At 40.1% G+C, this 27,051-nt stretch overlaps 1 protein-coding gene across 3 annotated transcripts in view; it reads left to right on the top strand.

Annotated features, from left to right (window-relative positions):
- Positions 1-27,051, top strand: part of rtn4r (reticulon 4 receptor) — a 181,960-nt gene that overhangs the window by 133,323 nt on the left and 21,586 nt on the right. Inside the window, exon 1 of one of the 3 annotated variants that reach the window (XM_061981800.1) lies at positions 13,850-13,926. The exons of the other annotated variants lie outside the window; for them this stretch is intronic. Coding sequence (XP_061837784.1) covers positions 13,866-13,926 — 61 coding nt within the window. The 5' untranslated portion in view covers positions 13,850-13,865. Of the gene's footprint in view, positions 1-13,849; positions 13,927-27,051 lie in introns of those variants that run through there. 3 annotated transcript variants of the gene reach the window in all.

Genomic DNA, 27,051 nt, shown 5'->3' with positions numbered 1-27,051 from the left:
AGGAGGATAGAGATGCCCTTTCTTTTATACCTGTTGGGAGCGCATTCCACATTGATGTGGCATAGAAAGAGAATGAGTTAAGACCTTTGTTAGATCGGAATCTGGGTTTAACGTGGTTAGTGGAGCTCCCCCTGGTGTTGTGGTTATGGCGTTCATTAAGGAAGTAGTTTGACATGTACTTCGGTATCAGGGAGGTGTAGCGGATTTTATAGACTAGGCTCAGTGATCACTGATCAGTGGGAGTGACATGCTAACAGCCAATCAGGTGACAGTAACTATCAACGCCATGTTGTTGTCTGATGGTCGATTATTTGCATGGAGTGAGAAGAGAAAGTAAAAATGAAAAAAACTGTGGATAAAACAGGAAAAGTCTGTTTTTTGGAGTTTTAAAAACGGACAAGCTCTCTCTTTTCTTTTCAGCTCTCATCTGTCCCTTATTCGGGTGTTTTACCGTGACTGCTTCACTTTTGTCCCAGACCATTTCCCCTCACCATTTTTCGGTTTGCAATCAAGACTATTTAGGTCGATCCGTTTTCTCCCTTCGTTGTCGGTACAGTGTTGATGATGTTGATCTATTCTCGAGTCTCTGGTGACCGTAAGACGATCCTTTTGGATGCGAAGTGCAAGTACACTCGTATGTGTGGATGCCGTCAGCTCCACATTTCCTTTAAGTCTTTTGCGTTTTGTTTTGTTTTTTCGTCACAGCCTGTCCGGACCTCCGGCGTCTCCCATGACGCACGGCTTGTCAACGCTTGACAGATTCTCTACGTTTACATTTTCACACTTTGCACTATTTTCTTACACGTTATTAAGCATGTTCTCCTTATTTTTGCACCTTCATTTTAAGAGCTTATTATTGAGTGTTCAATGTGATTTTCCAATTTTGTTTACGTTGATTGTTTTCCATGCTTGTGTTGACATATCCTTGCCTTTCCGCCTTGATAGCTGAGGCCATTTTAATCACAGGATATTTTGAATACAAATGTTTACATTTAATATATTTTTCTCCTGCTCCTTGCTTTCGTTAGGGCTTTAAAACATATATCAATAATTATCGATATAAAACACTAAAATCTTTGTTCAGTGATCAAGGTCTTACAATCTAATGTCCACAGGACTAATTAGTTACCTTCTACAAATTAAGATGATCTCCACTACGTTATATCCTGTACGTCTGTACGGGGCTAAACTCACTCATGGTGCTGCTGCACGCTTTAAATCGCTATGTTTGGCCCGCCGCCCAGTTGGCACATTCTCACTTTGGTCCATGGGGTTTAAAAAGTTTGGGCACTCTCGCCGTAGACGCGAGTGAAGGAGATGAGATGCTGCAACTTAATGCCCGAAATCACCTTGATAAATACCACGGGGAGCCCTGCTAATAAACGCCGGCCTTCTACCGCTTTGATTGCGCCAAATATCTCAAGGTGACAAACATTTCAGAGAGACGAGAAGACTTACAGTTGGGCCCCGGAACGCCGCTGCCGACACGTTTCCTGTTAGCGGGAGAGCATAAGTACGCTTCTTGTTATCAACATGAAAGCAGTGATTTGAAGGAGATGAAAGAGAGGTAGCGACGTGTCTTATTCAGGTCAACACACCTCCAGGGCTGCACACGCCTCAGAAATAGAATCGCCCAGAATTTGCTCACTTTTGCGTCGTGTTATTTATTTGTTTGCTTTTATGCAAATATTCCAACCAAACAGTGTCCTTATTTGCCTATTACACCGGTGGGCACACACAATCTGTATTGTCTGATGAGTCACGCACCCATATGGCATCATTACAGAGGACATGCGTCACGTATTATTTTATTCTGGTGTGATTAAAAATGTTAGTTTTTTTACTTCCGATACTTTATATTGGAGCTTTGCGTATTGGCTTATACTGAAATTGATCTGATACGATATCATCATAAATAGTGTGGAATGTCAGAAAAGGTTTGATCAAGTAAAAATTGTCAAACAGAGAACAATGATGGGTATGAAAAACACCAAAACATTTATTATTAACCATCTGGAATGGATTTATACTGCATTTAAGTTAGAGTTTAGACCAGGGGTCCCCAAACTTTTTGTTTAATCTGACATCACATGGACAAAGATAAGACTTTCTGGAGGAAAGTTCTGTGGTCAGATGAAACAAAAATGTAGCTGTTTGGCCACAATACCCAGCAATATGTTTGGAGGAGAAAAGGTGAGGCCTTTAATCCCAGGAGCACCATTCCTGCCGTCAAACATGGTGGTGGTAGTATTATGCTCTGGGCCTGTTTTGCTGCCAATGGAACTGGTGCTTTACAGAGAGTAAATGGGACAATGAAAAAGGAGGATTACCTCCAAATTCTTCAGGACAACCTAAAATCATCAGCCCGGAGGCTGGGTCTTGGCCGCAGTTGGGTGTTCCAACAGGACAATGACCCCAAACACACGTCAAAAGTGGTAAAGGAATGGCTAAATCAGGCTAGAATTAAGGTTTTAGAATGGCCTTCCCAAAGTCCTGACTTAAACGTGTGGACAATGCTGAAGAAACAAGTCCATGTCAGAAAACCAACAAATTTAGCTGAACTGCACCAATTTTGTGAAGAGGAGTGGTCAAAAATTCAAGCAGAAGCTTGCCAGAAGCTTGTGGATGGCTACCAAAAGCGCCTCATTGCTGTGAAACTTGCCAAGGGACATGTAACCAAATACTAACATTGCTGTATGTATACTTTCGACCCAGATGTATATATATATATATATATATATATATATATATATATATACATACACACACACACACAAGTCCAGGCAGGTATTAAGACAGGCAGTTATAAATAGGCAATGAAGGAGAAGAGTAATAACGAATAAATAGAAAATAACATAAGGCCCTTAACAAGAGGGAGGACCGAGATTAGCGGGTTGAAAACGCAGTGAAATAATTATACGTTGAATTTTAAATATTTAGTGTTGGCCCTGTGATGAGGTGGCGACTTGTCCAGGGTGTACACCACCTTCCGCCCGAATGCAGCTGAGATAGGCTCCAGCACCCCCCGCCATGGATTTTTAAACATTTAGCATGAAAAAACGTGCATAATGGAGTAACACAACAAAAAATAGAGCAAACATGTACTGTAGGGACAGAAAAGTACCTTTGTCCTCTGTGGGTTAAAACAACCACAGTTGAAAAACAAAGGGCCACAAATAAGTAAACACACACAAAACAGAGAAGTACAGGCAAAGGATAGACTATATATATATATATATATATATATATATATATATATATATATATATATATATATATATATATATATATATATACACACAAAACCAGTGAAGTTGGCACGTTGTGTAAATGGTAAATAAAAAGAGAATACATTGATTTGCAAATCCTTTACAACAGTGGTCCCCAACCACCGGGCCGCGGCCCGGTACCGGTCCGTGGATCGATTAGTACCGGGCCGCACAAGAAATTAAAAAAAAAAAAATAAATTAAAAAATGTTTTTTTATTGTATTTTTTATTAAATCAACATAAAAAAAACACAAGATACACTTACAATCAGTGCACCAACCCAAAAAACCTCCCTCCCCCATTTACACTCATTCACACTCATTCGCACAAAAGTGTTTCTTTCTGTTATTAATATTTTTGGTTCCTACATTATATGTCAATATAGATCAATACAGTCTGCAGGGATACAGTCCGTTAGCACACATGATTGTATTTCTTTATGACAAAAAAACAAAAACAAAAAATACCATATTATCCCCCCCCCAACCCCCCACCCCCTCCCCGGTCCGTGGGACAAATTTTGAAGCGTTGACCGGTCCGCAGCTACAAAAAGGTTGGGAACCACTGCTTTACAACTTATATTCAATTGAATAGACTGCAAAGACAAAATACTTTAAGTTTGAACTAGTAAACTTTGTTATTTTTTGCAAATATTAGCTCATTTGGAATTTGATGCCTGGCACAAGTGGCAAAAAAGACTGATAAAGTTGAGGAATGCTCATCAAACGCTTATTTGGAACATCCCACAGGTGAACAGGCTAATTGGGAACAGGTGGGTGCCATGATTGTATATAAAAACAGCTTCCATGAAATGCTCAGTCATTCACAAACAAGGATGGGGCAAGGGTCACCACTTTGTCAATAAATGCGTGAGCAAATTGTCCAAAAATTTAAGAACAACATTTCTCAACCAGCTATTGCAAGGAATTTAGGGATTTCACCATCTACGGTCCGTAATATCTGTACATCTTGCTCCAACACTGCAGTCAGGGTCAAAGACGCTAAAGCAGTCTCTTAAAATGGTGTCGAGGAGGAAGTGAGTGCATCACCCGCAGCATCCATCCATGGTGTCGACACATAACCGCTCGTAACAACAACTCATGTTACAGCGACATTAAACCGTGTGCGGCCTGACGTTATATTCTCTTCCCACTGCTTTAGCGTTCGGTACGACGCAGGAAACGGCCTCTCGCCGCTTTCACATGTCACGCCGTACATTTCATCCACGTCCGCCGCTACGTGTGAAGCGACTGCCGTTAAAGTCGTTATTCCACGTTGTCAGCGGGCGAGTTCAGCAGAGTGGAATATTGCCAAACGGAAGAGCGGATATATGACGACAGTTAAAAGTGTGACAATGACGCTTTGTCTTGTCAGTCGCCATGGCGACCCCTGTCATCCTTCGCTGGATGCATTCGCTGCACGTGGAAGGCAATACCCATCAGACCACATAATTTTGTCCAAAGTGCGGCCCGGGGGCCATTTAGCAAGATTTTTTAACGACCTGCGGCACATTTCAAGAATACTATTTAAAAAAACAAAACATAAAAAAGTGGAATGAAAGAGCCAACAGGTGGAATGTAAAAAAAAAGTTGCAATGATGACTGGAATAACACAAACAGTCATTGAAAACCAATGTTGTTATACATTATTTTCCTATTCAAGGCTCCAATTATTATATTTCACTTTGAAATATTTTTAGGGGAAAATATTGCATATTTTCTGTTTGTCATGTTAGAAAAACTAAGTTTTATTTGACAAAAAGGGCATGAAAAAAAAAAGAAGAAAAACAAAAACTTACAATTGAAGGATAGTTCTGATGTTGAGCTATAAACTTAATTGTTGAAATGAAAAAAATAAAATAAAATAAAATGTATGAATTATTTTTTACATATTTATGAGTGGGGCCATTTTGTGAATCTCCAATAATTTAAGTGGGATTTTTTGTTTAACTGTCATTGCTCAAAAAAATATATAATGAATTAAAATCAATGTTTTCATGAATTAAAGACCAGTTTAAGGCTCCAATTAATATTCCACTTTACGCATTATTTTTCTCCCCTAAAATTATTATTTTGTGTTTTTGCCATAAAAAAACAGTGTTGTCATTGACCAAAAGGGTAAAAAGACATTAACAAAAAACATTGTAGTAACTCCATATCGGCAAATAGCTCTGAAGTTGATCTAGATTCTAGAGATTTAAGCGTCAAATAAAAAAATAAAAATAAAACAAAAACATTATTTTAACACTTTTATGACTGATACCCTTTTGTGTCCCTGAAACCAAACTTAAAGAGAGCCTTAAAGATAAAAAAAAAAAAAAAAAAATCATAGTTTTAGGGCGGTGGTGTCCAAAGTGCGGCCTGGGGGTCATTTAGCAAGTTTTTTTAACAGCCCGTGGCACATTCTAAAAATACTATTTAAAAAAAACAACAACATAAAAACGTACAATAAAAGAGCCAACATGTGAATAAAGAACGAAAAAAGTTGCAATAATGACTGGAATAACACAAAGCTGCCATTTAAACCAATGTTGTTATGAATTATTGTCCTATTCAAGGCTCCAATGACTATATTTCACTTTGAAATATGTTTGGGGGAAAATATTGCATATTTTTTGTGTATGTCATGTAAGAAAAACTAAATTGTCTTTGACAAAAAGGGCAAGAAAAAAAAATAATAATAAAAAATAAACAATTATAATTGAAGGATAGTTCTGAAGTTGAGCTATAAACTAAAATGTTGAAAGTAAAAACAAAAGTAATAAAATGTATGACTTCTTTTTAACATATTGACTAGTCTCTAATAATTTTAGTGTGATTTTTTTATTTAACTGTCATTGCTCAAAAAAATAATAATGAATTAAAATCAATGTTTTCATGAATTAAAACCAGTTTAAGGCTCCAATTAATATTTTACTTTGAAAATTTTAGCGGAGAAAAATAATGTATCATTTGTGTTTTTGCCATAAAAAAACAGCGCTGTCCTGAAAAAAAGGGTTAAAATAAACATAAACAAAAAGCGCCGAATAAAAAAAAATGATTTTATGACTTATTTTAACACTATTATGACTGATAACCTTTTGGGTCCCCGAGACCAAACTTGAGGGGTGCCCTAAACGTAAATAATATATATATCTGTATTGTATTGGTTTTTGAAAAAGAAAAATATCAAAATGGCCCCCAGTGTGCGACCCTCAGTGGAAAAAAAGTTTTAGGGTGTGCAATCTGGCAAACTATTTAAAAAAGTGTGGTTATTGATGATAGTAATTAATAAGCAGAATCAACATATTTCACTCCACTAAGCAGGTAAAACTTTTAAGGGCATTGAAATAAAAGTCTCAGGTAGTAAAATATGGACGCTGAGAAACAAAAGGTCACCAAATGAAAGGTCTTAAAATTGAAGAAGGTTATCTTTTTGTAGCAAAACAGCAAGGTCGAGCAACGATAAAGAAAAGTGAGTACCAGATCATTAATCATGTATTTATCATAGGGCTGGCAACTTACACACGTTAACGCATGCAATTAATCACAACAAATGTAATAATGCAGATTAATACCCAACTTATTTTATAATTGATTACCTCCTTTACCAGCCCTGTGATGAGGTGTCGACTTGTCCATGGTGTACCCCGTCTTCCTCCCGAATGCAGCTGAGATAGGCTCCAGCACCCCCCGCGACCCCGAAAGGGACAAGCAGTAGAAAATGGATGGATTACCTTCCCTCATTTGTAAAATGTTTTTTTTAGCGATATAGACAAACTGAGTGTTGTGTGTCCGGTTTATGTGACGTTCGGGTTCAATTCCTGTTGTAGAAACATTTGTGTCATATTCTTCCGAGTAAAGACTTAGCTGGGTAAATGTACAGAATAAGATAACTTAGTGGAACAGGCAGTAATGTGTTTGTACAAGTTGAGATTGTTGTATGTTGCTACATAACGGGGAAATACGTTAATGTCTCTTGTTTTTAGGGATGAGTGCCTTTCACATTCGAATTAATATGATACCAATTCCCGGTACCTGATAAAAGATACAGGTACTCAACGATGCTGGTTTTTGCTACTTTTGTTAAATGTTAATTGTTGAAATAAATGTATATATACAGTATGTACATACATATTAGAGATGCGCGGATAGGCAATTATTTCATCCGCAACCGCATCACAAAAGTCGTCAACCATCCGCCATCCACCCGAACCAACATTTTATCAAAACCACACCCGCCCGCCATCCGCCAGTTGTTATATATCTAATATAGACGATGCAAGGCATTAGTGAGGTTATAAAGCTTTTGCCTGTTAAAGAAAGGAGACTGATCCAATGGAGCAGAGACATTCAATGCGTGCCACGCATTAATATCTCTTGGCCACGCATTAGTGGCTAAGAGATATTAATGCGTGATAATATTATTTATCATTATTATAATATTATTGTCATTTCCATTAAGAAAGTCTTGACTATTGTTGCCAATGCCCTCAGATCAGGAGTGCGTTCCTCACACTTTGTGTGCGCAGTTGCAGCAAGCAGAACGAGGCTTTTAAGAAGTTAAAAAAATGTTTTAGAAAGACTAGGCCTATATTTTCGTTAGGTAAAAAAAATATTCTGAATGTATTTCAATGAATATTAACTTGTTAACGTTATAATGCTCAAATAGGGACGAGGGTGGGGTGCACAGTGAAGCAGTGAACAATTTTGCGACAAAGATGAACCTTTATTGCAGCCATGACAAAATATCAGACAATCTCCACTGTCAACGACAGGCAGGAAAATAAAGATAAACACATATGTTGTAGGCATAGGCTCATACGTTTTTAAGTTGAAATAAAAAAATAAAATAAAAAATGTGCCCCATAAGCCTTAGGCTGTCAATCACGCGCACAATTTTAAATTATACAATAACATATGTATGTCACCCCTATTTAAACAAAAATAAATTAAATAAATAATAATAATAAATTACCTGCAACTTATTGGCCAAGGCAAATAGCTGAAGGGGGGAAATCAAACCCATCAGACTGCACTTTATCATCAAACTTGAATTATAATGAAAATAGACGGTCGCGACAAACAAAGCAGGCTAAATAGCCTTACATTGTAGCCAATCGGAGATGCGCTTCACTTGAAAGCGAGGCCAAATAATTATTCACACATAGTAGTATATCTCGAATAGAAAAAAAACACAATAAACAACGCAATTGCCTTAATTCCTTTGCATTGTAGTGCGCCCAAACAACACGTAACCATCAAAATTATTTAGCTGACCGAACTCAATATAGGTTAGACATGGGCTTATTTGGTATAGCCTAAAGGTAACGTAGACTAATTCGTTTAACATATCCAACCGTATGTCTACTTACTTTTTTTTTTGTTAGCACTATGCAGGAATAAAATGGCATCTACAGTGCCAGGATTCATGCGAGAGCGCCTGGCACAGGATCCACGTTGCCTGAAGTCTAGTGTAAAGTTTCCACCATCAGTGATGGTTTGGGGTGCCATGTCATCTGCTGGTGTCGGTCCACTCTGTTTCCTGAGATCCAGGGTCAACGCAGCCGTCTACCAGCAAGTTTGCCTCAGTAATTGAGGCAAAAGGAGCTCCAACCAAGTATTGAGTATTGTACATGCTCATATTTTTCATTTTCATACTTTTCAGTTGGCCAACATTTCTAAAAATCCCTTTTTTGTATTAGCCTTAAGTAATATTCTAATTTTGTGACACACGGAATTTTGGATTTTCATTTGTTGCCACTTCAAATCATCAAAATTAAATGAAATAAACATTTGAATGCATCAGTCTGTGTGCAATGAATAAATATAATGTACAAGTTACACCTTTTGAATGCAATTACTGAAATAAATCAAGTTTTTCAAAATATTTTAATTTACTGGCTTATACCTGTATATATATATATATATATATATATATATATATATATATATATATATATATATATATATATATATATATATATATATATATATATATATATATATATAGTGCTGACTTTGAATGCAATTGCAATTCCGGGACGTTAGATAGCAGTAGTGTATAGACCACGGCATCACTACTATGGCTGCCATCAGAGGGGTGCTTGAAACAGTAAATATTTATGAATAATGATGTATAATCGCCTCATAATATTATTACATAAAACAATGTTGCTGGCCTTGACATATGTGGACTACGGTGTGTTGGTTTAGCCAGGAAGTAGTCTTTGCTATTTGGTTTTCTTTTGTTGAGCCGTACAAAGTGTTTATACGGTAAACATTGTACTTATCACACACCAGCTGTTTTCTTGTAATGTGAATATTAGTTGTAGTTTTGATTACCAAACTTGGGGGTGTTGAAATCACTGTGTAAAATCGCTTATGCTATGTAATTTCATTTCTACCATCGAGCTAGCGCTTTTTGAAAAGTGAAGCCTTACTGTACTTTTGACCGTATTCTTGTAGATTTGTTTGCATGAAAAAGTGTCACTTTACCCAGAGGAAGTCTGTCTGAGTGCTTGATTGCATGTTTCTGTTATGTACCAGGGGGGAGTAAATGGCACAGACCACAAGGGGGCGTAGTAGTGCCTTCTTGGTTTTCTTCTTTTGCTGTTCCGGCTTAAAAAGAGACTCTGCGCATGTGCAATCCAGAAAATAGTTTTATACTCGTTATTTTAGCTCCCATTTTCGATTTTCAAACACATTACACATTTGGGTAATAGATCATCGATAACAGTCTTTTTTTTTCTTTTATGATCAAACCAAAAAAACGGGGGAATTTTACATATACGTAATTATTATTTTTTTATTCCAACGACGTACACTTAGACTTAGACAAACTTTATTGATCCACAAAGGAAATTGTTCCACACAGTAGGATGTAAAGGGTAAGGATGGAAAGGATAATGCAGGTATAAAGTAGACTAAAAATGTACCACAGTAGCAATATAAAATATAACATATATGTAATATTTACATATTATATATACAGTATAAAATATATATTGAAATATTATATTATTATATTATATTATATGTTTATATAACATATACAATATATAACAATTATTGAAAAGATAAGTGATTAAAAAAAAGCAAGAATAGTTGAGAATAATACTAAAAATAAAGTAAAATGAAGGAAGTCAAAGGAGTTACTGTGATGTGCTGCCACTCTTTCTGGCACATCAAAAAAAAAAAAAAAAGCACGGACCCATTAGCATGCTAGCTTCCAGTATCACCAGCGCAGGAGATTATCAAAGTGCGTTCATCAATCACTGTTTTACGAGAACGACTTTTACCAGCGTTTATCATAAATAGGGTTTATCGTTACAGTCCTAAGATCGATGAGAAAGAGTCATGAAACAACTTCACATTCTACGGATGTATTGATGAGGGCCATAATCCTCTTGAAAAGTCAATCACATCGGTGAAAGGCGATCAATAATCCTTTGCCTCGCGCAAGAGTTCCTTGGGGAAATCATTTGTGGGATCCTTTTACGCGGCAGGTGACGCTGCACTGAGCACCGGTCGTATCTCAATCATTGCTTCAACCTCGGACGGAGACAAGAGTCTTTCCGAGAGAGGCCACGCTGCCAAAAGTGTGCGTTTGTTGCAACGAACCTGCCAAAAAAAAAAAAAAAAGATGGTGTAATATCCACCTCCCTGAGCTCCCGTCGTCTCAGCGGCCTCGAGCGCGAGTAAAGAGTGCATCTCTGTGCCTTCAGCTGTGACACGCCAACGTGCCATCCGGAAATGTTTCGACACCGATTGCAGCCTTTTCCGCCGAGACACGCCCACATGCCGGCAAGGCTGTGGGCGTGTCTCGGCGTGCTGCCAGCGGAGGTGCTGGAAGACCCAGCTGCCGGGGAAAAGCGGGTTCGAGCCCGCGCCGTGACAGTTCCGGTCGGACGTTTTGTCATGGGACACATTTCCGGCGTCGTTTTTGCACTAGTGAGCCAGGGATGAGGAGATGCTGCTCCGTTATTGATGGGAGTAAAGTCTGAATGTCATTAAAACAGTTAGCGTCATCTTTTGACACTTCTTCCACTCCCGTCCGTGCACGCTACACCGCTACAACAAAGATGATGGGGAGAAGACGATGTCGAAGGTGAGCCACGTAAATAAGACCGCCCAAAAAACGGCGCATCCTGAAGCGACTGTCAGAAAGCGACTTGAAGATGATATGTAAAACATCATCTATGCAACATTTTGACCAAATAACCACCATTACATGTTATGTAGACCAGAGGTCCCCAACCTTTTTGAAACTGCAGACCGGTCAACGCTTGAGGGGGGGGGGGGGGGGGGGGGGGGGGTATGGTTTTATTTTTTTATTTTTTATTTTTTGTCATAAAAAAATACAATCATGTGTGCTTACGGACTGTATCCCTGCAGACTGTATTGATCTATATTGATATATAATGTAGGAACCAGAAATATTAATAACAGAAAGAAACAACCCTTTTGTGCGAATGAGTGTGAATGAGTATAAATGGGGGAGAGAGGTTTTTTGGGTTGGTGCACTAATTGTAAGTGTATCTTGTGTTTTTTTTATAAATAAATAAATGATAAATGGGTTATACTTGTATAGCGCTTTTCTACCTTCAAGGTACTCAAAGCGCTTTGACAGTATTTCCACATTCACACACACATTCACACACTGATGGCGGAGCTGCCATGCAAGGCGCTAAATAGCAGCCATCAGGAGCAAGGGGTGAAGTGTCTTGCCCAAGGACACAACGGACGTGACTAGGATGGTAGAAGGTGGGGATTGAACCCCAGTAACCAGCAACCCTCCGATTGCTGGCACGGCCACTCTACCAACTTCGCTACGCCGTCACATCTTATGTTGATTTAATTAAAAAATAAATAAATAAATAAATAAAAAATATATTTTTTTTTTATTTCTTGTGCGGCCCGGTACCAAATGATCCACGGACCGGTACCGGGCCGCGGCCCGGTGGTTGGGGACCACTGATGTAGACCACAAGGAAGTATTTTAAAAGTAGAAAAAAGTCATAATAACATAACTCCTTTAATGCGCCTTATAATCGCCTTTTTTGCGAAAATTATAATCGCCTTTTTTATGAATATAAACCTGAATAGACCCGCTCATCGGCAGTGTGCCTTTTAATCCAGTGCGCCCTATGGTCCGGAAAATATGGTAATTGAAATATAATGGTTATTATGTGATTGTGGTGTATTTACAGTGTTTATAGCAGCGTGACACATCATTTATTATACAAAAAAAAAAAAAGTTCACCCTGGAATAGGGATGATGTTTGAAACTGGTTCTCCCGATTGTTCGATAAGAAAAGAACTGATTCCATGGATTCGAATCCCTTTTTGAGAACCGGTTCCTGTTATCGAAGCCACTGTACCGTATTTTCGCGACCATAGGGTGCACCGTATGAAAAGGCGTCAGTTACGGGTGCTATTTCTGTATTTAAGGCATAAATAAGGCGCAGCGTATTTTTGGGCGCAGGCATGGTTAAACATACACTAGCTTAAAACATACGCTAGCATGCATGGACGCTGTTTTAAAAAGGCAGCAGGAGCAAAGCTGAGTTCGGTTATACGTTATTGAAGTATTTATCAATGTACTCACATTATTTTTTGATCAATCCTCATCCACAAATCTATCAAAGTCCTCATCGTCTGTGTCCGAAATGAACAGCTGGGCAAGTTCTCCATCAAACACGCCAGATTCCCTCTCCTCATTTTCAAAGTCAGTCTCGTTGTCCATTAGCATAGCAAGCTAGCACAACAGTAAAAGCCGACTTCTCTTGCCCCGTTGTGCGTATCGATTCGCTACCGTGCTGGTCCCCTTCTTCTCCATAGTGCTTCACCGGGATGTCGAAAGTGAGCGGCACCTCGTCCATGTTGGTGATGTGTTTGTCGGCAATTTTTTTATTTATAATGCACATAGCAGCACTATATGCTCACTGGGGGCGTGCCTTTAGCGTCCTCTCTCACCTGAAACCTTCACCCTATAACGGCCGCATGCTGTCCTCAGTCACGTCCGCTTTTCCTCCATATAAACAGCGTGCCGGCCCAGTCACATAGCATCTATGGCTTTTGGCACTCAGTGCACACACAAGGTGCACACACAACAACCTATCTGGATTCCATAAGAGATTTGATAAGGAATCGGTTCGATAAGAGGATTTGATAATGGGCTCGAACTCGATAATTTCTTAACGAACATCATCCCTACCCTTGAAGCATGCGCTCCAGTCATACAGTTAGTTAGGTTTTGAAAACCTCGAGCAGAGAAAATTTCTGAATTTGTCAAAAGATTCCACACGTGTATTAAAAAGATATATATTATGATTACCAAAAAAATTATCATGATTAATTTTTTCATATCATCCGATCTGTTATGATCCGCTGCCCGGATCATATTCTGTTTGGATTTTAGGGTCACGTGTGTTTTCTGTTAGTCTTGGACTGCTTTTGTTCCTGTTTGTGCACCTCTGAGTTGGTTACCATAGCTACTTATTACTTTCACCTGCCGCTTGTGTTCCGGACGCGCACCTGTTTGTAATCACTGACATTATTTAAGCCTGCCTTTTCCAGTCAGTCGGGCTGTCTTCTTTCTGTTACGATCGGGGCGCATGATGATGCAGGATTTGTTCTCCCAGGATGCAAAAGGACAAATCCGGACAGGACTTGCAGGTAACAACTTGATTTAATTATAAAACAACACAAAACAGGTTCAAAACAGAAAACAAACCAACTGGATAAGGTGCCGAGCGCACCGGAAGCTAAGCCTACAACTTAGCACAAACTATGATCACTAGCAGGGGCTAGGAGACAAGCAAAAACTTACGTAGCAGTCGCGTGACGCAAATAAAGAAGCCAGACCGACTGACTGGAAAAGGCAGGCTTAAATAATGTCAGTGATTACAAACAGGTGCGCGTCCAGAACACAAGCGGCAGGTGAAAGTAATAAGTAGCTATGGTAACCAACTCAGAGGTGCACAAACAGGAACAAAAGCAGTCCAAGACTAACAGAAAACACACGTGACCCGAAAACCCAAACAGAATATGATCTGGGCAGCGGATCATAACACGATCTCCATTGATATTACAATTTTTTTTTTTTCTTAAAGCGAATTGTCCCATGCAGGATTATAACGAGTATCGTTGCATCCCTACTGCAGTGACTTGTAACAAACATGTTCACCATGTTTGATGGAGCTGACAACTGCCATATTGTTTATTTAAATAAGTGTGTTTACTAGAGGTGCAACAGTATGGGTTATACTTGTATAGCGCTTTTCTACCTCCAAGGCACTCAAAGCGCTTTGACACTATTTCCACATTCACCCATTCACTCACACATTCACACACTAATGGCGGGAGCTGCCACGCAAGGCCCTAACCACGACACATCAGGAGCAAGGGTGAAGTGTCTCGCTCAAGGACACAACGGACGTGACTAGGTTGGTAGAAGCTGGGGATGGAACCAGGAACCCTCAGGTTGCTAGCACGGCCACTCTCCCAACCGCGCCACGCCGTCCCTAGTAGTACAGGTAACCCACGCTATGCTCCGTATCTTGGTTTTAGGGCTATAGTTTTGCTTATGTTTTTGGTACTATTTGTGGGGTTAAAGAGAACAACTATTCTTCCTCTCAAAGTTATTCAGTTTTTTTGCCTTTCATCACAAACATTGTCAAGTTATGTTTTGTTTGTTTGATTTCTCCCCTAACTTGAAAGGGGTTTTGACTTTTTGACCAGGGGTTACACTGGGACTTCACTTTTTGTTTTAAATCTCTGTTTATCCTTTTATTTTGGACTTGATTGTCTCGTTTTTTCATTTAATAGTTGTAAGGTGAAAAACCTTTGGAAAAGGTGGACAAATACAAAAGCAATTAGGGACCAGTATAAACAAATTACAATAAACCATTTTTTAAAGTAAAAGTGTTTCCAAAAGTACATATAGTGACCCTTAACAGCTTGGATTTGGCATTTAAACATTTAACAACCACTTGGCAATTAAAATAAATTCTACACATCAAATCAAAACCTCAAAATAATATAAGTCATCTCACCGTCAGCCACCCTGGTCTCTGTAAACAGTTAGGCACTCCTGCATTTGGCAAATTCTCCTCGAGCAGTGTTTGTTGGCCTGAAGTCTGAGCTGGAGCTGCAGACTTAAAATGAGTGGATTTGACTGCTTCAGGTGAGAGCCCTCCTGATTGCTGATGGTATTCAGCTGTTGGGAAATGTTGCCTGTAATTCCAGTTCTGTCCTCTGGGGGGAAATGGGAGCCAAACTGACATTTGGACATGAGGCTCTTCTGTTTGGGTGAAGGCTTTGGCCTTATGTAGAGTTTGCCAAAACAAACAGTATGCAGTAAACTTGGTATAATTGGTGTAGTAAATAATATATATATTGTTTTCAAGTTAACATTTACTAAACAACACTTTTAAATGGTAAATTATTATTTGTATTCTTTAAAGACTTGTATACATCAGTGCTTCTCACCTGTGTTTTATTTAATATTATTTAGTACCGGTATTCGTATTATTGAATTACTTGTATACATCAGTGCTTTGGTACTATTTATTTGGTAATCAAATACGAGCGGTCACGAAAGTATTCGCCGTGCGAGTGAGAGCGCTGATCCGCCTCCACAAGCCCAGGGAGTGTGCATTATCAGAACGACTCCAAAAGATTGATGAGTCGATTCTGGATTGAATCGTCAACCCAAGAATCAGGGTTGAGTCCTGAGTTGATTCACACCACGCCATGTTGCAAATTCAAAATAGGCCCTCACATCGTATCCAATCTAGAAATGTTTGTTGCAGACACTGTTATGTTGTCACTGCTAACTAATTAAAGCAGAAGCAGAAAGTTTTTAAGTTGAGCTGGAGGTAGAAAGTGAAACATTGTATAACTTGGGAGGTCACTCAGGACTCCATGATAATGTGATGGTGTTTGCCGAAGGGGGAGAACTATTCACCCTCCACTTCTCCCATTCAATTTTTCCCCCGTCAAGAGAGGATTCGATCAGACAGCCCTCTGATTGCGAGCTCATTCTCCCGCTGTCGGGACGCCGCCATCCCCCTGCCTTTTCTTGAACGCATCCATTTGAGCTGTGTGACAAGATAACCTATATGCCTGCCACGGTTATCCTCAACTGTTTACTGAGCATTCTTTATTATTGATGTTCATCTTCACCTATGAGTTTGCACATACGCAGGCGAGCGTGTTTAGGAGAGGATAGGACATACTTTTGGGGGTAATTATGTGGTTGCAGTGCATACACGAAAAAAGTCCACCAAATAATAATAAAGTTAAAGTTAAAGTACCAATGATTGTCACACACACACTAGGTGTGGTGAAATTTGTCCTCTGCATTTGACCCATCCCCTTGTTCACCCCCTGGGAGGTGAGGGGAGCAGTGAGCAGTAGCGGTGGACGCGCCAGGGAATCATTTTTGGTGATTTAACCCCCAATTCCAACCCTCGATGCTGAGTGCCAAGCAGGGAGGTAATGGGTCTCATTTTTATAGTCTTTGGTATGACTCCGGGGTTTGAACTCACAACCCACCCAACTTAGGGCGGACACTCTAGCCACTAGGCCACTGAGTAGGTGGAAAACAGGGGAACACAAGAACACAAAAGGAGGGTACACAAGTGCGCAGAGCTCCTGCAACCAGCAGCCAATACTGCGGAAGCCATCTTGGAAAAAAACAAAATAAAGTCCTCGACACACTAATCCAGTCGCCTGGTCCTTCTCTTAGTTATTTATGAGCCCATCTGCTGCAGCCACATGTGTTCAACCAGACCCCATCTGCCCCAAACACACACACACACACACACACACACACACACACACACACACACACACACACACACACACACACACACACACACACACACACACACACACACACACACACACACACACACACACACACACACACTCCAATTTGGCCATCTACATCGTTGTTGCGAAGAGACGGAAATCTCAACCCTGCATGCCCTAAATCACCTCTTTGATCTCCTGTGCGTGTCTTCATTTAAGAGTCAGAGAATCTGCTTCATCAATGTTGCAAAGTCTTATTGGAGAGGAATCATGTCCCACTGAGATACTCCAGCACCCCTCGCATCTGCAAATAACACACGTCGTGAATCCAAGCACACTTCTCACGGTGGCTGGAGTCCCGTTATTAGTTAGATGCTAAATCCAGCTGGAAGTCAAACAGCTAGTTTGTTATCCTGCTGGTCCTCATCAGGGTCGTTGGTGAGCTAGAGCAAAGTTTCTCAGCTCAGTTGCAATGCACTTCTCCACCACTTGTGGCAGTAATGACAACATCAAACAAACAGATTACTTTGGAGCAAATAATGATCCAGAAACATATATTTTGAGCCTGAATATACGGAGGATGATCTTCAAGTTTTAGAAGGAGCTTTAGTGAAACACTAAGCATCATGTAGCACAATGTCCAGTCGCTAAACAAGAAATACAAATGACGAACATAATAAAACAATCACTTACTGTTCAATGTCCGCTCTCACTGGTTATGCCGATTGATGGGATGTTTATATCTTCCAGTTTAGGTGAAGAATGAATTATAATCCTCACAGATGGTTAAGAAAAAATTTAATTTTGTGTCTTTCTTGACATCATTTTAATCTACTTCTCGTTTTATGACCACAACCTTCTACTATCCAGGTGAGCTGCAGGGTTTAAAATCTAGAATTAACTTTAATGTAAACTTTTAATGTAAAACCATTCTTCTCAACAAAAGAGGAGAAATATAACTTTAGAGGAAAATCAAATGTAAAACACTTGTATGCCCATACAACACTTAAAACCTTTAGCATATCCGTATGGAATGGATTAAGCAAAGAAATCAACCAAAGCACCAATATGATTCAGTTTAAGAGACTGTTCAAACTACAAGTACAAAGTACACAGAAGAACAATTATGATGAACACCTTGAACCTTTTTTTTTTTTTAGGTAACGATACATTTAATATTTGTTTACTTACTATGGTATATCATTTATTTATTATTTATGCATTCACTGTTTTGTTACGGAGAACAAGGAAATTGGATAAAACTGCTATGGTATGAAAGGGGGTAAGATTAAATAAGCTTAGCTTCTTCCTACTCCTTTTCGGACGTGCTGTAATGAAACAACTGGAAATATGTGATGCATTACATTGTATCATATGCATGTTCCAAATAAACTGAAACTGAACTGAACTGAACTTTCACCAACTTAGAGGAGATGCAGCAGCTCACCGGCTAAATATGTCAATATAGCAGTAAAAGCAAGTTAGCTCTCGATCACGGTGGAGTATTGGAGTGGAGTATTGTTTTTTTTAGAGGGCTTTACGGGCGGGATAGGGTACTCCCATTAGCTGCATCGTTAGCCACCTCGTACTTGCCATCTTTTATGAATTAGAGTGCGTAAAAAATAGAAAAACATTTGTGTGTCATGATCCGTTGCCCGGATCATGTTTGTTTAGTTTTGAGCACCCCTGGGGTTGTGTTTTAGTTGTTATGGGTGAAAATGTTTGCCTTTGATTAGTGTTCGTGATGCTCACCTGCTCCCGGGCACTAATCAGAGAGCTATTTATCCCTGTTTTTCGCCACACACTGTCTGGCTGTCTTATTTGCTTCCATGCAAGAGTTACGGCGTCTACTTATTTGATTCCTGAGCTAAGCTTTGCCATTTGTTTGCCCGTTCATGTGCTAAGCTTTTCTTGTTAGCTATTCCGTTAGCATCCCATGCTATGGGCACGCTTGTTTTGTTTATTTTTGTATTTTTGCATGTTTCATGGACAATACATCATTGTCTCACCTGCACCTTGCCTCCGGACTTCCGTCTGCATCCTGTGAGGACATTCCACGCAGCAAAATGTGACCACGCCATAACAATGTGATCTCCATCCATTCATCCATCTTCTTCGGTGAATCCAAGTTCGGGTCGCAGGGGCAGCAGCCTAAGCAGGGAAGCCCAGACTTCCCTCTCCCCAGCCACTTCTTCCAGCTCTTCCCGGGGGATCCCGAGGCGTTCCCAGGTCAGCCGGGAGACATAGTCTTCCGAACGTGTCCTGGGTCTTCCCCGGGGCCTCCTACCGGTCGGACGTGCCCTAAACACCTCCCTAGGGAGGCGTTCGGGTGGCATCCTGACCAGATGCCCGAACCACCTCATCTGGCTCCTCTCCATGTGGAGGAGCAGCGGCTTTACTTTGAGCTCCTCTCGGATGGCAGACCTTCTCACCCTATCACCCAGCGGAGGAAACTAATTTCGGCCGCTTGTACCCGTGATCTTGTCCTTTCGGTCATAACCCAAAGCTCATGACTATAGGTGAGGATGGGAACGTAGATCGACCGGTAAATTGAGAGCTTTTCCTTCCGGCCCAGCTCCTTCTTCACCACAACGGATCGATACAGCTTCCGCATTACTGAAGATGCCGCACCGATCCACCTGTCGATCTCACGATCCACTCTTCCTTCACTCGTGAACAAGACTTCGAGGTACTTGAACTCCTCCACTTGGGGCAGGGTCTCCTCCCCAACCCGGAGATGGTATCCCGGGAAAGAACCATGGACTTGGACTTGGAGGTGCTGATTCTCATCCCAGTCGCTTCACACTCGGCTGCGAACCGATCCGGTGAGAGCTGAAGATCCTGGCCAGATGAAGCCATCAGGACCACATCATCTGCAAAAAGCAGAGACCTAATCCTGCAGCCACCAAACCGGATCCCCTCAACGCCCTGACTGTGCCTATAGAAATTCTGTCCATAATGTTATCTCGTCTGAATTAAAGATTTTGCAATTCCCCTTTTAAAAAGAATCATTGTTAGGATGCAGGAGGAGGCTGTTGTACTCGGAGAGGGCGAGAACATGCAAACTCAAACCCAAAAAGAGATTTTAACCCTGGGTCCCCTGACAGTGAGGCCGACATTTGTGCGGGCCGGCAGGAAGTGAAAAAGTGACTATATTTGAATAATGCATTCAAAATTGTTAGAGTATAAAAAAAAAGAAAATGACAAAAAGCTACATTCTTCTGATCACAAGCCTCGCAAAGGGAAAGTGAACTTCATATAAACTCTTTCATTCTCTGGAAAGTAGTGTATTTTTTTCCCTATTATATGACATTTCCACAGCTTTAGAGTTCAAAGCAAACTCCTTTTTAGAATACGTTCCAGTTCTTCCACTGCCGCCATGCTTTAATCCTCGCCCGAGTGTCAAAAAGTGTAATTTTGTGTCGCGAGAGTGGTACTTTTTTTTTTTATCCTTGTCGAGATCACTCTGCGGAGCTAAACGTCAAGGCTTTTTTGAATCCTTCGGCAAGAAGGACCTTGAAGCTGGAATAAAGTAAATCAATCACAGTGTTGTCGTACATGAAAAGTATTGAAATACAGTCACAAAAATATGTTCTTGTTATGGCGGTGACTTGAAACAAGACGGATAACACGGTTTAAAAAAACTAAAACACTGCAAGTGTTTGGACGTCAAACACAGATAGTGTTGATAGTAGGGTTGTACGGTATACCAGTACTAGTATATAGTATATAGTATAGAATCATATTCGGTACTATACCGCCTCTAAAAAGTACAGGTCTCCTCCCCCACTTTTTTTTAAAGGGCATGACGGCGCGTCGTCACGTCGTGACATTGCTGGTTTTACGAGCAGAGGAGCATGTTCGGCAGCGCACACACACAGAGTACTTACAAGTAGACACAGTGTGTAGACAGAAAAGGGAGAACGAACGCATTTTGGCTTAAAAACTAAAGTTAAAGGTGAAGTTATAACACTGAAACACCCTCAGGAAGAGGTGCTTTAAGACATGGCTAGATAGTTAGCTGCTAACGTCCTGCCGCAGTCTGCAGTGTTTTAGCTACTTCTAAATCACTAATTCTGGTCTCCATGGCGACAAATAAAGTACGTTTCTTACACGTACCATTATCACTGCAGGACGAGGAATAGCTAAATATGCTTCACTACACACCCTTGGAGGATACAATAGCTCACCGACGTCACAATGTAAACAAATGCCATGGGCGGATCTACACCTGACATCCACTGTAATGATACCAAGTACAGGAGCGTATCTAGTCGATACTCCTATGTTTACATCAGAATTTTTTTTAGCATCACAACATTTTTATTTTTTATTTTAAAAACAATTCATATTATGTTTATAAACTCAGGAAATACGTCCCTGGACATATGAGTACTTAAATTATATGATTGTATGATCCTGTAACTACTTGGTGTCGGATCGATCGAACATGTTAAAACAGAAAATAAGCAGATATGAACAGTAAATGAACAAGTAGATTAATAATCCATTTTTTACAGCTTGTCCTTCATAATGTTGACAAAATAATAGAATGATAAATGACACAATATGTTACTGCATACGTCAGCAGACTAATTAGGAGCTTTTGTTTGTTTACTTACTACTAAAAGACAAATTGTCTAGCATGTTTGGGGCGGTATGGCGTAGTTGGTAGAGCAGCCGTGCCATAAACCTGAGGGTTGCAGGTTCGCTCCCCGCCTCTTGACATCCAAAATCGCTGCCGTTGTGTTCTTGGGCAGGACAATTCACCCTTGTCCCCGGTGCCGCTCACACTGGTGAATGAATGATGAATGAATGATAGGTGGTGGTCGGAGGGGCCATAGGCGCAAACTGGCAGCCTCGCTTCCGTCAGTCTACCCCAGGGCAGCTGTGGCTACAAATGTAGCTTACCACCACCAGGTGTGAATGAATGATGGGTTCCCACGTCTCTGTGAGCGCTTTGAGTATCTAACAATAGAAAAGCGCGATATAAAATCTAATCCATTATTATTATTATTATATTTATGTTCACTATTTAAAATTTGCATTTGATTTTTTCCAAAAAACTGCAATTTTACAGTAAAATTTTGGCACCTGAGCTGCCAGTTTTTTTTGTTTGTTTTTTACCGCAAATCTACAACTGTGAAGTGAAGTGAAGTGAAGTGAATTATATTTATATAGCGCTTTTTCTCTAGTGACTCAAAGCGCTTTACATAGTGAAACCCAATATCAGAGTTACATTTAAACCAGTGTGGGTGGCACTGGGAGCAGGTGGGTGAAGTGTCTTGCCCATGGACACAACGGCAGTGACTAGGATGGCGGAAGTGGGGATCGAACCTGCAACCAACCGAGCTATACCGCCCCAACTGTAGATTTTTTGGTGTATTACTGTAAATGCCAAAACGGCACTGCAGTTGATTACAGTAAAACAAAAGTACTGTTTTTTTTTTTTCATTTATAGAAAAATGCTGTAAAAACCACAGTAAATTTCACAAATTTACCATGAAATCTATTGCTACTTTTACGTTGCACAATTTGATGGATAACGTGCTCTGAAATCATTATTATTATTATTATTATTTATTTATATTTAATAAAATTGTTTGAATGTTTGATCATATATTTTTGCATAATTATACATTATTTAAGTTAACATAGTTTGTGATTACATGGAGTACATTTTTTTTTTTCTCCCAAAATAGAACGAAAGAATACATTGAGTAAGAAAAGTTATTATTTCCAGGGCCAAATAAAATGAAGTGGCGGGCCACATCTGGCTCCCGGGCCTTGAGTTTGACACGTGTGCACAAGGGGATATTTTTCCAGTCTTCACATATTTTTCCACTGCACTCTAGCAGTCAGGCCCATGTGTCAATCATCACTTCTGATTGGTGGTGACAGTACTCAGTGTGTTCAACGTAAAATAGAAGACTATCAGAGGAGATGGAGAAATCAACAGTTATTATAGATGGATAGTTAGATATAGGGTTTTGAAAAGCACCGATACTTCAATACCAAGTTGATACCAACACCAAATATACATTGACTCCTGCTTTAATATTGAATTCCGTACAAAACTTTTTCCGTGCATGAGCTCGGTCAAGAAGAACACCCGCTGTCTAGTCAGCCATTGTTCCCATGTATTCACTTATTTATGGGTGTCTTTCCGTACGAATGCGGATTTGGCGCTTCCAGTTCGTCTTTCCTCATAAAAAAATGATAGCGAAAGTGCAGCTGTGCAGCACAACTGTGGTGTAACTCCGCTTCACAACGCACAAGCTCACACGCACCTGGTCTGCCAGTGAATAAGAGGTAGCAGAAATGGTCCATGATGCACTTTAGCCACGTAGTCACTATATTTACCGAGTAGCGGTACATATTAAAAGTGAAAGAGAGGTCTCTAGTGTGTCATGAAATTATTTTGGGAATCGAATACACGTATTTGCCGTGTGAGTGAGAGCGGGATCTGCCACCACAAGCCCAGCCCTATATCGCTATAAGTGCTAATTAAACAAAGCTAAGAGGCAGTCTTTTAAACACCACTGTTGTATTTGTTTCACCAGGAAGGCAAAGTGTGGCTTTAGGCCATTTGCTAAACACACATTAAATTTTTATTTTTTTTTTAAAGATAAAAAATACACAAAAAAAACAGTAACAATGGGAAAATAAAAAAGGCATAACATAATGAAAATAGCCTGAATTGTTGATACTAATAGTATGTTTTTGAATGTTTTGTTAGCCTATTTTCATTATAAATGACATGATGACATCACACCACCACCAAAAATTTTAAAAAAGATTACAAGGAAATTACTGTTTGTTTTATATACTTGAAAGCTCCACTGCAACTGCTATGGATTATCATATTTATTAGCAAAGTAATGTATGTGTTAATGTCCCGGGAGGTTATAGAATACTGCTTGTGACGATCTGTCACTTCACTTCTGGTGGTGGTTTCTGGTTTGGTGTTTGTTTCCTGTCGGCGCTCCTAATTTTGTTCCATTTCCTGCATGTCTCCCTGAGCGCTCGTTTCCCTCAACTGTCCCTGATTGGCACACCTGGTTGCAGTTGCCAAACAGGCTGCTATTTATGCCTGCCTTGCCTGTTCTTCAGTGCTTGAGGATTGATTATGTTAGGGACCTTTTGCTGGATGCATGACTTCTCCTCCTATGTTTGAGTATAATAAAAACTCTTACTTGCACGTCGTTCTCCTGGTTCCTGCATCTTGGGGTCACAACTGCCGCAGCCATGGGGGTTCCTTATGCTGCTGTTCTTTTTTGAAGAACTGATACTGCAATTTAAATTATGCACAAAAAGCTGTCGAAGCACAGCAATCTTGAATATTTGACACTTTGCAACACTTTTCACTAAAGGTGTCATATGTAATAATGTGGCCAGACATGGTACTGCAATCACGGAAAATATTCTGTAGTCCCCTCCCACTCTCCCTGACTGAGGTTGCCAGATACGCAGCAGAATCCAGCTGGATGGACTGGGCTAGTCCAAGGAACTTCAAACTTCCACTGCCTCTTACTAGGGGTTGAGGTGCTGGGACCATAATAGCTGAATAGACAAGCGTTTTGTCAATAACAAATCTCTAACTAACACATTTTACAAAGTAATGAGGCTATTTTCAGGAAGAAGTACGTCATGCCTGCGTACAATCTCACAACAAATGGCAATCATATGGTTATTGTCAGTACTATCAGAAAACAAAGACTAAAACCAACTACAACCAACGCTAGCAATGGTTATACTGGTGACAATAAGTAGAGCATGCTTAGCAGTCTAATATAGGCCCAAAACTAAAGTTAAAGTTAAAGTACCAATGATTGTCACACACACACACTAGGTGTGGTGAAATGTGTCCTCTGCATTTGACCCATCCCCTTGTTCACCCCCTGGGAGATGAGGGGAGTAGTGGACAGCAGCGGTGGCCACGCCTGGGAATCATTTTTGGTGATTTTGGTAAAAGAAGAGACATTTTACCAAGGTATGCCTATAGGCTACACCAATGAGGAATTATTTGATCATGTGATTTGGCTGTCTCCATACATTTCACATTGCCATGATGTGATGACAGCCGTGCTAATGTTGGAACCCATTTCCTCAGCGTATCAGCATATTGAGAAGGAAATAGGCACTGACACTACCCACATCCACATAAGTTTTATATGTTTAAAATATATTTTGTCTTGTCAGTTGGATGACATATCGACATACAGGCTAACGGGCATATATTTCCCCTTTTAACCTCTATGTCGATGTGTCATTGACTGGGCTAGCATGCTAATAAGCATTACACTAGGAGCTAAGCACCATCACACCAAGCATTCTTTGCAGGAACATACTAGCTTTGTTAGACAAGATCATAGACTGTATCGGACAATATAGGTTACATACCAAATATCAATTTCCATTTATTACAAGTCATAAGAAAATGTAAATGCCTGACTTACTTATCAAGGAAGAAATGAGCAAGTTTGGCGTCAGATGAAAAAATCTTCTGCGCCTTCAATGGTCTCCATCTTTCAAAAGGCATCCCAATACAAATCCTTATTTTTTTCCTGGCTTTGTCATGCATAAGTTGAGAATGATAACTTTTAGATTGACTAAGATTTGACATGTTTAGTAACTTTACCAGTGGCAGTAGCCAGACCAAGATGGCGGTGCATAACTGGCAACCTGGATTTGACACACTCACGGACTTTATAATTGGTCAAACGGTGGAGGGCGGGGCAAAGAAATGAAACAATAACAAGATTTCGGGGCTGCAAATCTAATTTTGAAATGAGCATAACTCAGTTATAGAGGTATTGGAAAATAACATGATTTATTAATGCCTTTTGACATATTTAATGATGACTTGACATTAAATTGTTGCATATGGCTCCTTTAAATGTTATCGTAGTATTAAAAAGGGATAATGCATAGGTATCGACTATTGTGGCAACCACATCGATCAACGTTTAATGTTTTGATCACAAAAATTACTATCAGGATCTCCACCATTGTACCAGTGTTAAATTCCATAGACAACGATTCATAGCCTGTAGAATATTTGCTTGGCCAGATTGGCAGCATGCTGTGTTTGTTTGCAGTGAACACCAGAAGGCCGCAAGCCCCTGTTGCTCTGCTGGAGTGGGGAAAGCAAATACTACCACACAAAGTCCTTAATGCAAAGCAATAACTGTTGGAGTCCTTGTAACATTCTTGTCTAATCAAGGTGTAAATGTGCAACTTACAACCGGGGGGCGGTCAAAGCACCATTGAGAATAGTCAGTGATAGTCTTATCGGTTCTTCTCAAAGCTATGCAAATGATCAAAACAATTTATGCATCCTCTAATGGATTAGCACAGATGCGTGACCTTACAGAGAGGGATCGTGTCTGTTCTAAATGCGGGGCTACCTCTGTGCAACAATAATGTACACATCCAGAAAGAGGCCAGGAGGTCCCAGTGGAGAAGGATGCGTTTCATCTCTGACAGAGACGTCGCTTCCACTCGGTGCAGAGGACAGTCGGATGGAACTGTCATGTTAGCTGTCTCTGTCCAATCCCCAGTGAGTCTAAGTAAAGACGCCATGATGGATTGGAAGCTCCGTGCCCTGTCCTGACATGACCTCTGTGTGTGTGTGGGGGTTGGAGCAAAGTGCTTGTTGTGTTTCTGCACTGGGATAAATTAGTGTTTGTGCAAGACTCTGACACATGACTGACAAGTCTGCACCCACTTCTTAGTTTAAGGCTATGTCCAAACATATGCGAAGTGTTCATTTAGCTGCTGTGCAACAATTTTTTAAAAGGATTTTAGAGATAAAGGGGAGGTGCGACACTGGCCAGTAGTCTAGCAGGAGGTCAGATCGAGGTTAGGGCTTTTAAGCAGATGATGAATAACCACTGTAATGAATGCCAGGGGAACAGTCCTTCCTCCACACTAGAAGGAAAATATCTGTCCACAACACACCAGTGCTGTAAAGAAAACAAA

This window comes from Nerophis lumbriciformis, linkage group LG24 (genome assembly GCF_033978685.3).
Source record: "Nerophis lumbriciformis linkage group LG24, RoL_Nlum_v2.1, whole genome shotgun sequence".
In the NCBI taxonomy this organism is placed as follows: Eukaryota; Metazoa; Chordata; class Actinopteri; order Syngnathiformes; family Syngnathidae; genus Nerophis; species Nerophis lumbriciformis.
The sequence above is the reverse complement of the archived record's forward strand: the minus strand, read 5'-3'. Positions and strand labels throughout refer to the sequence as shown.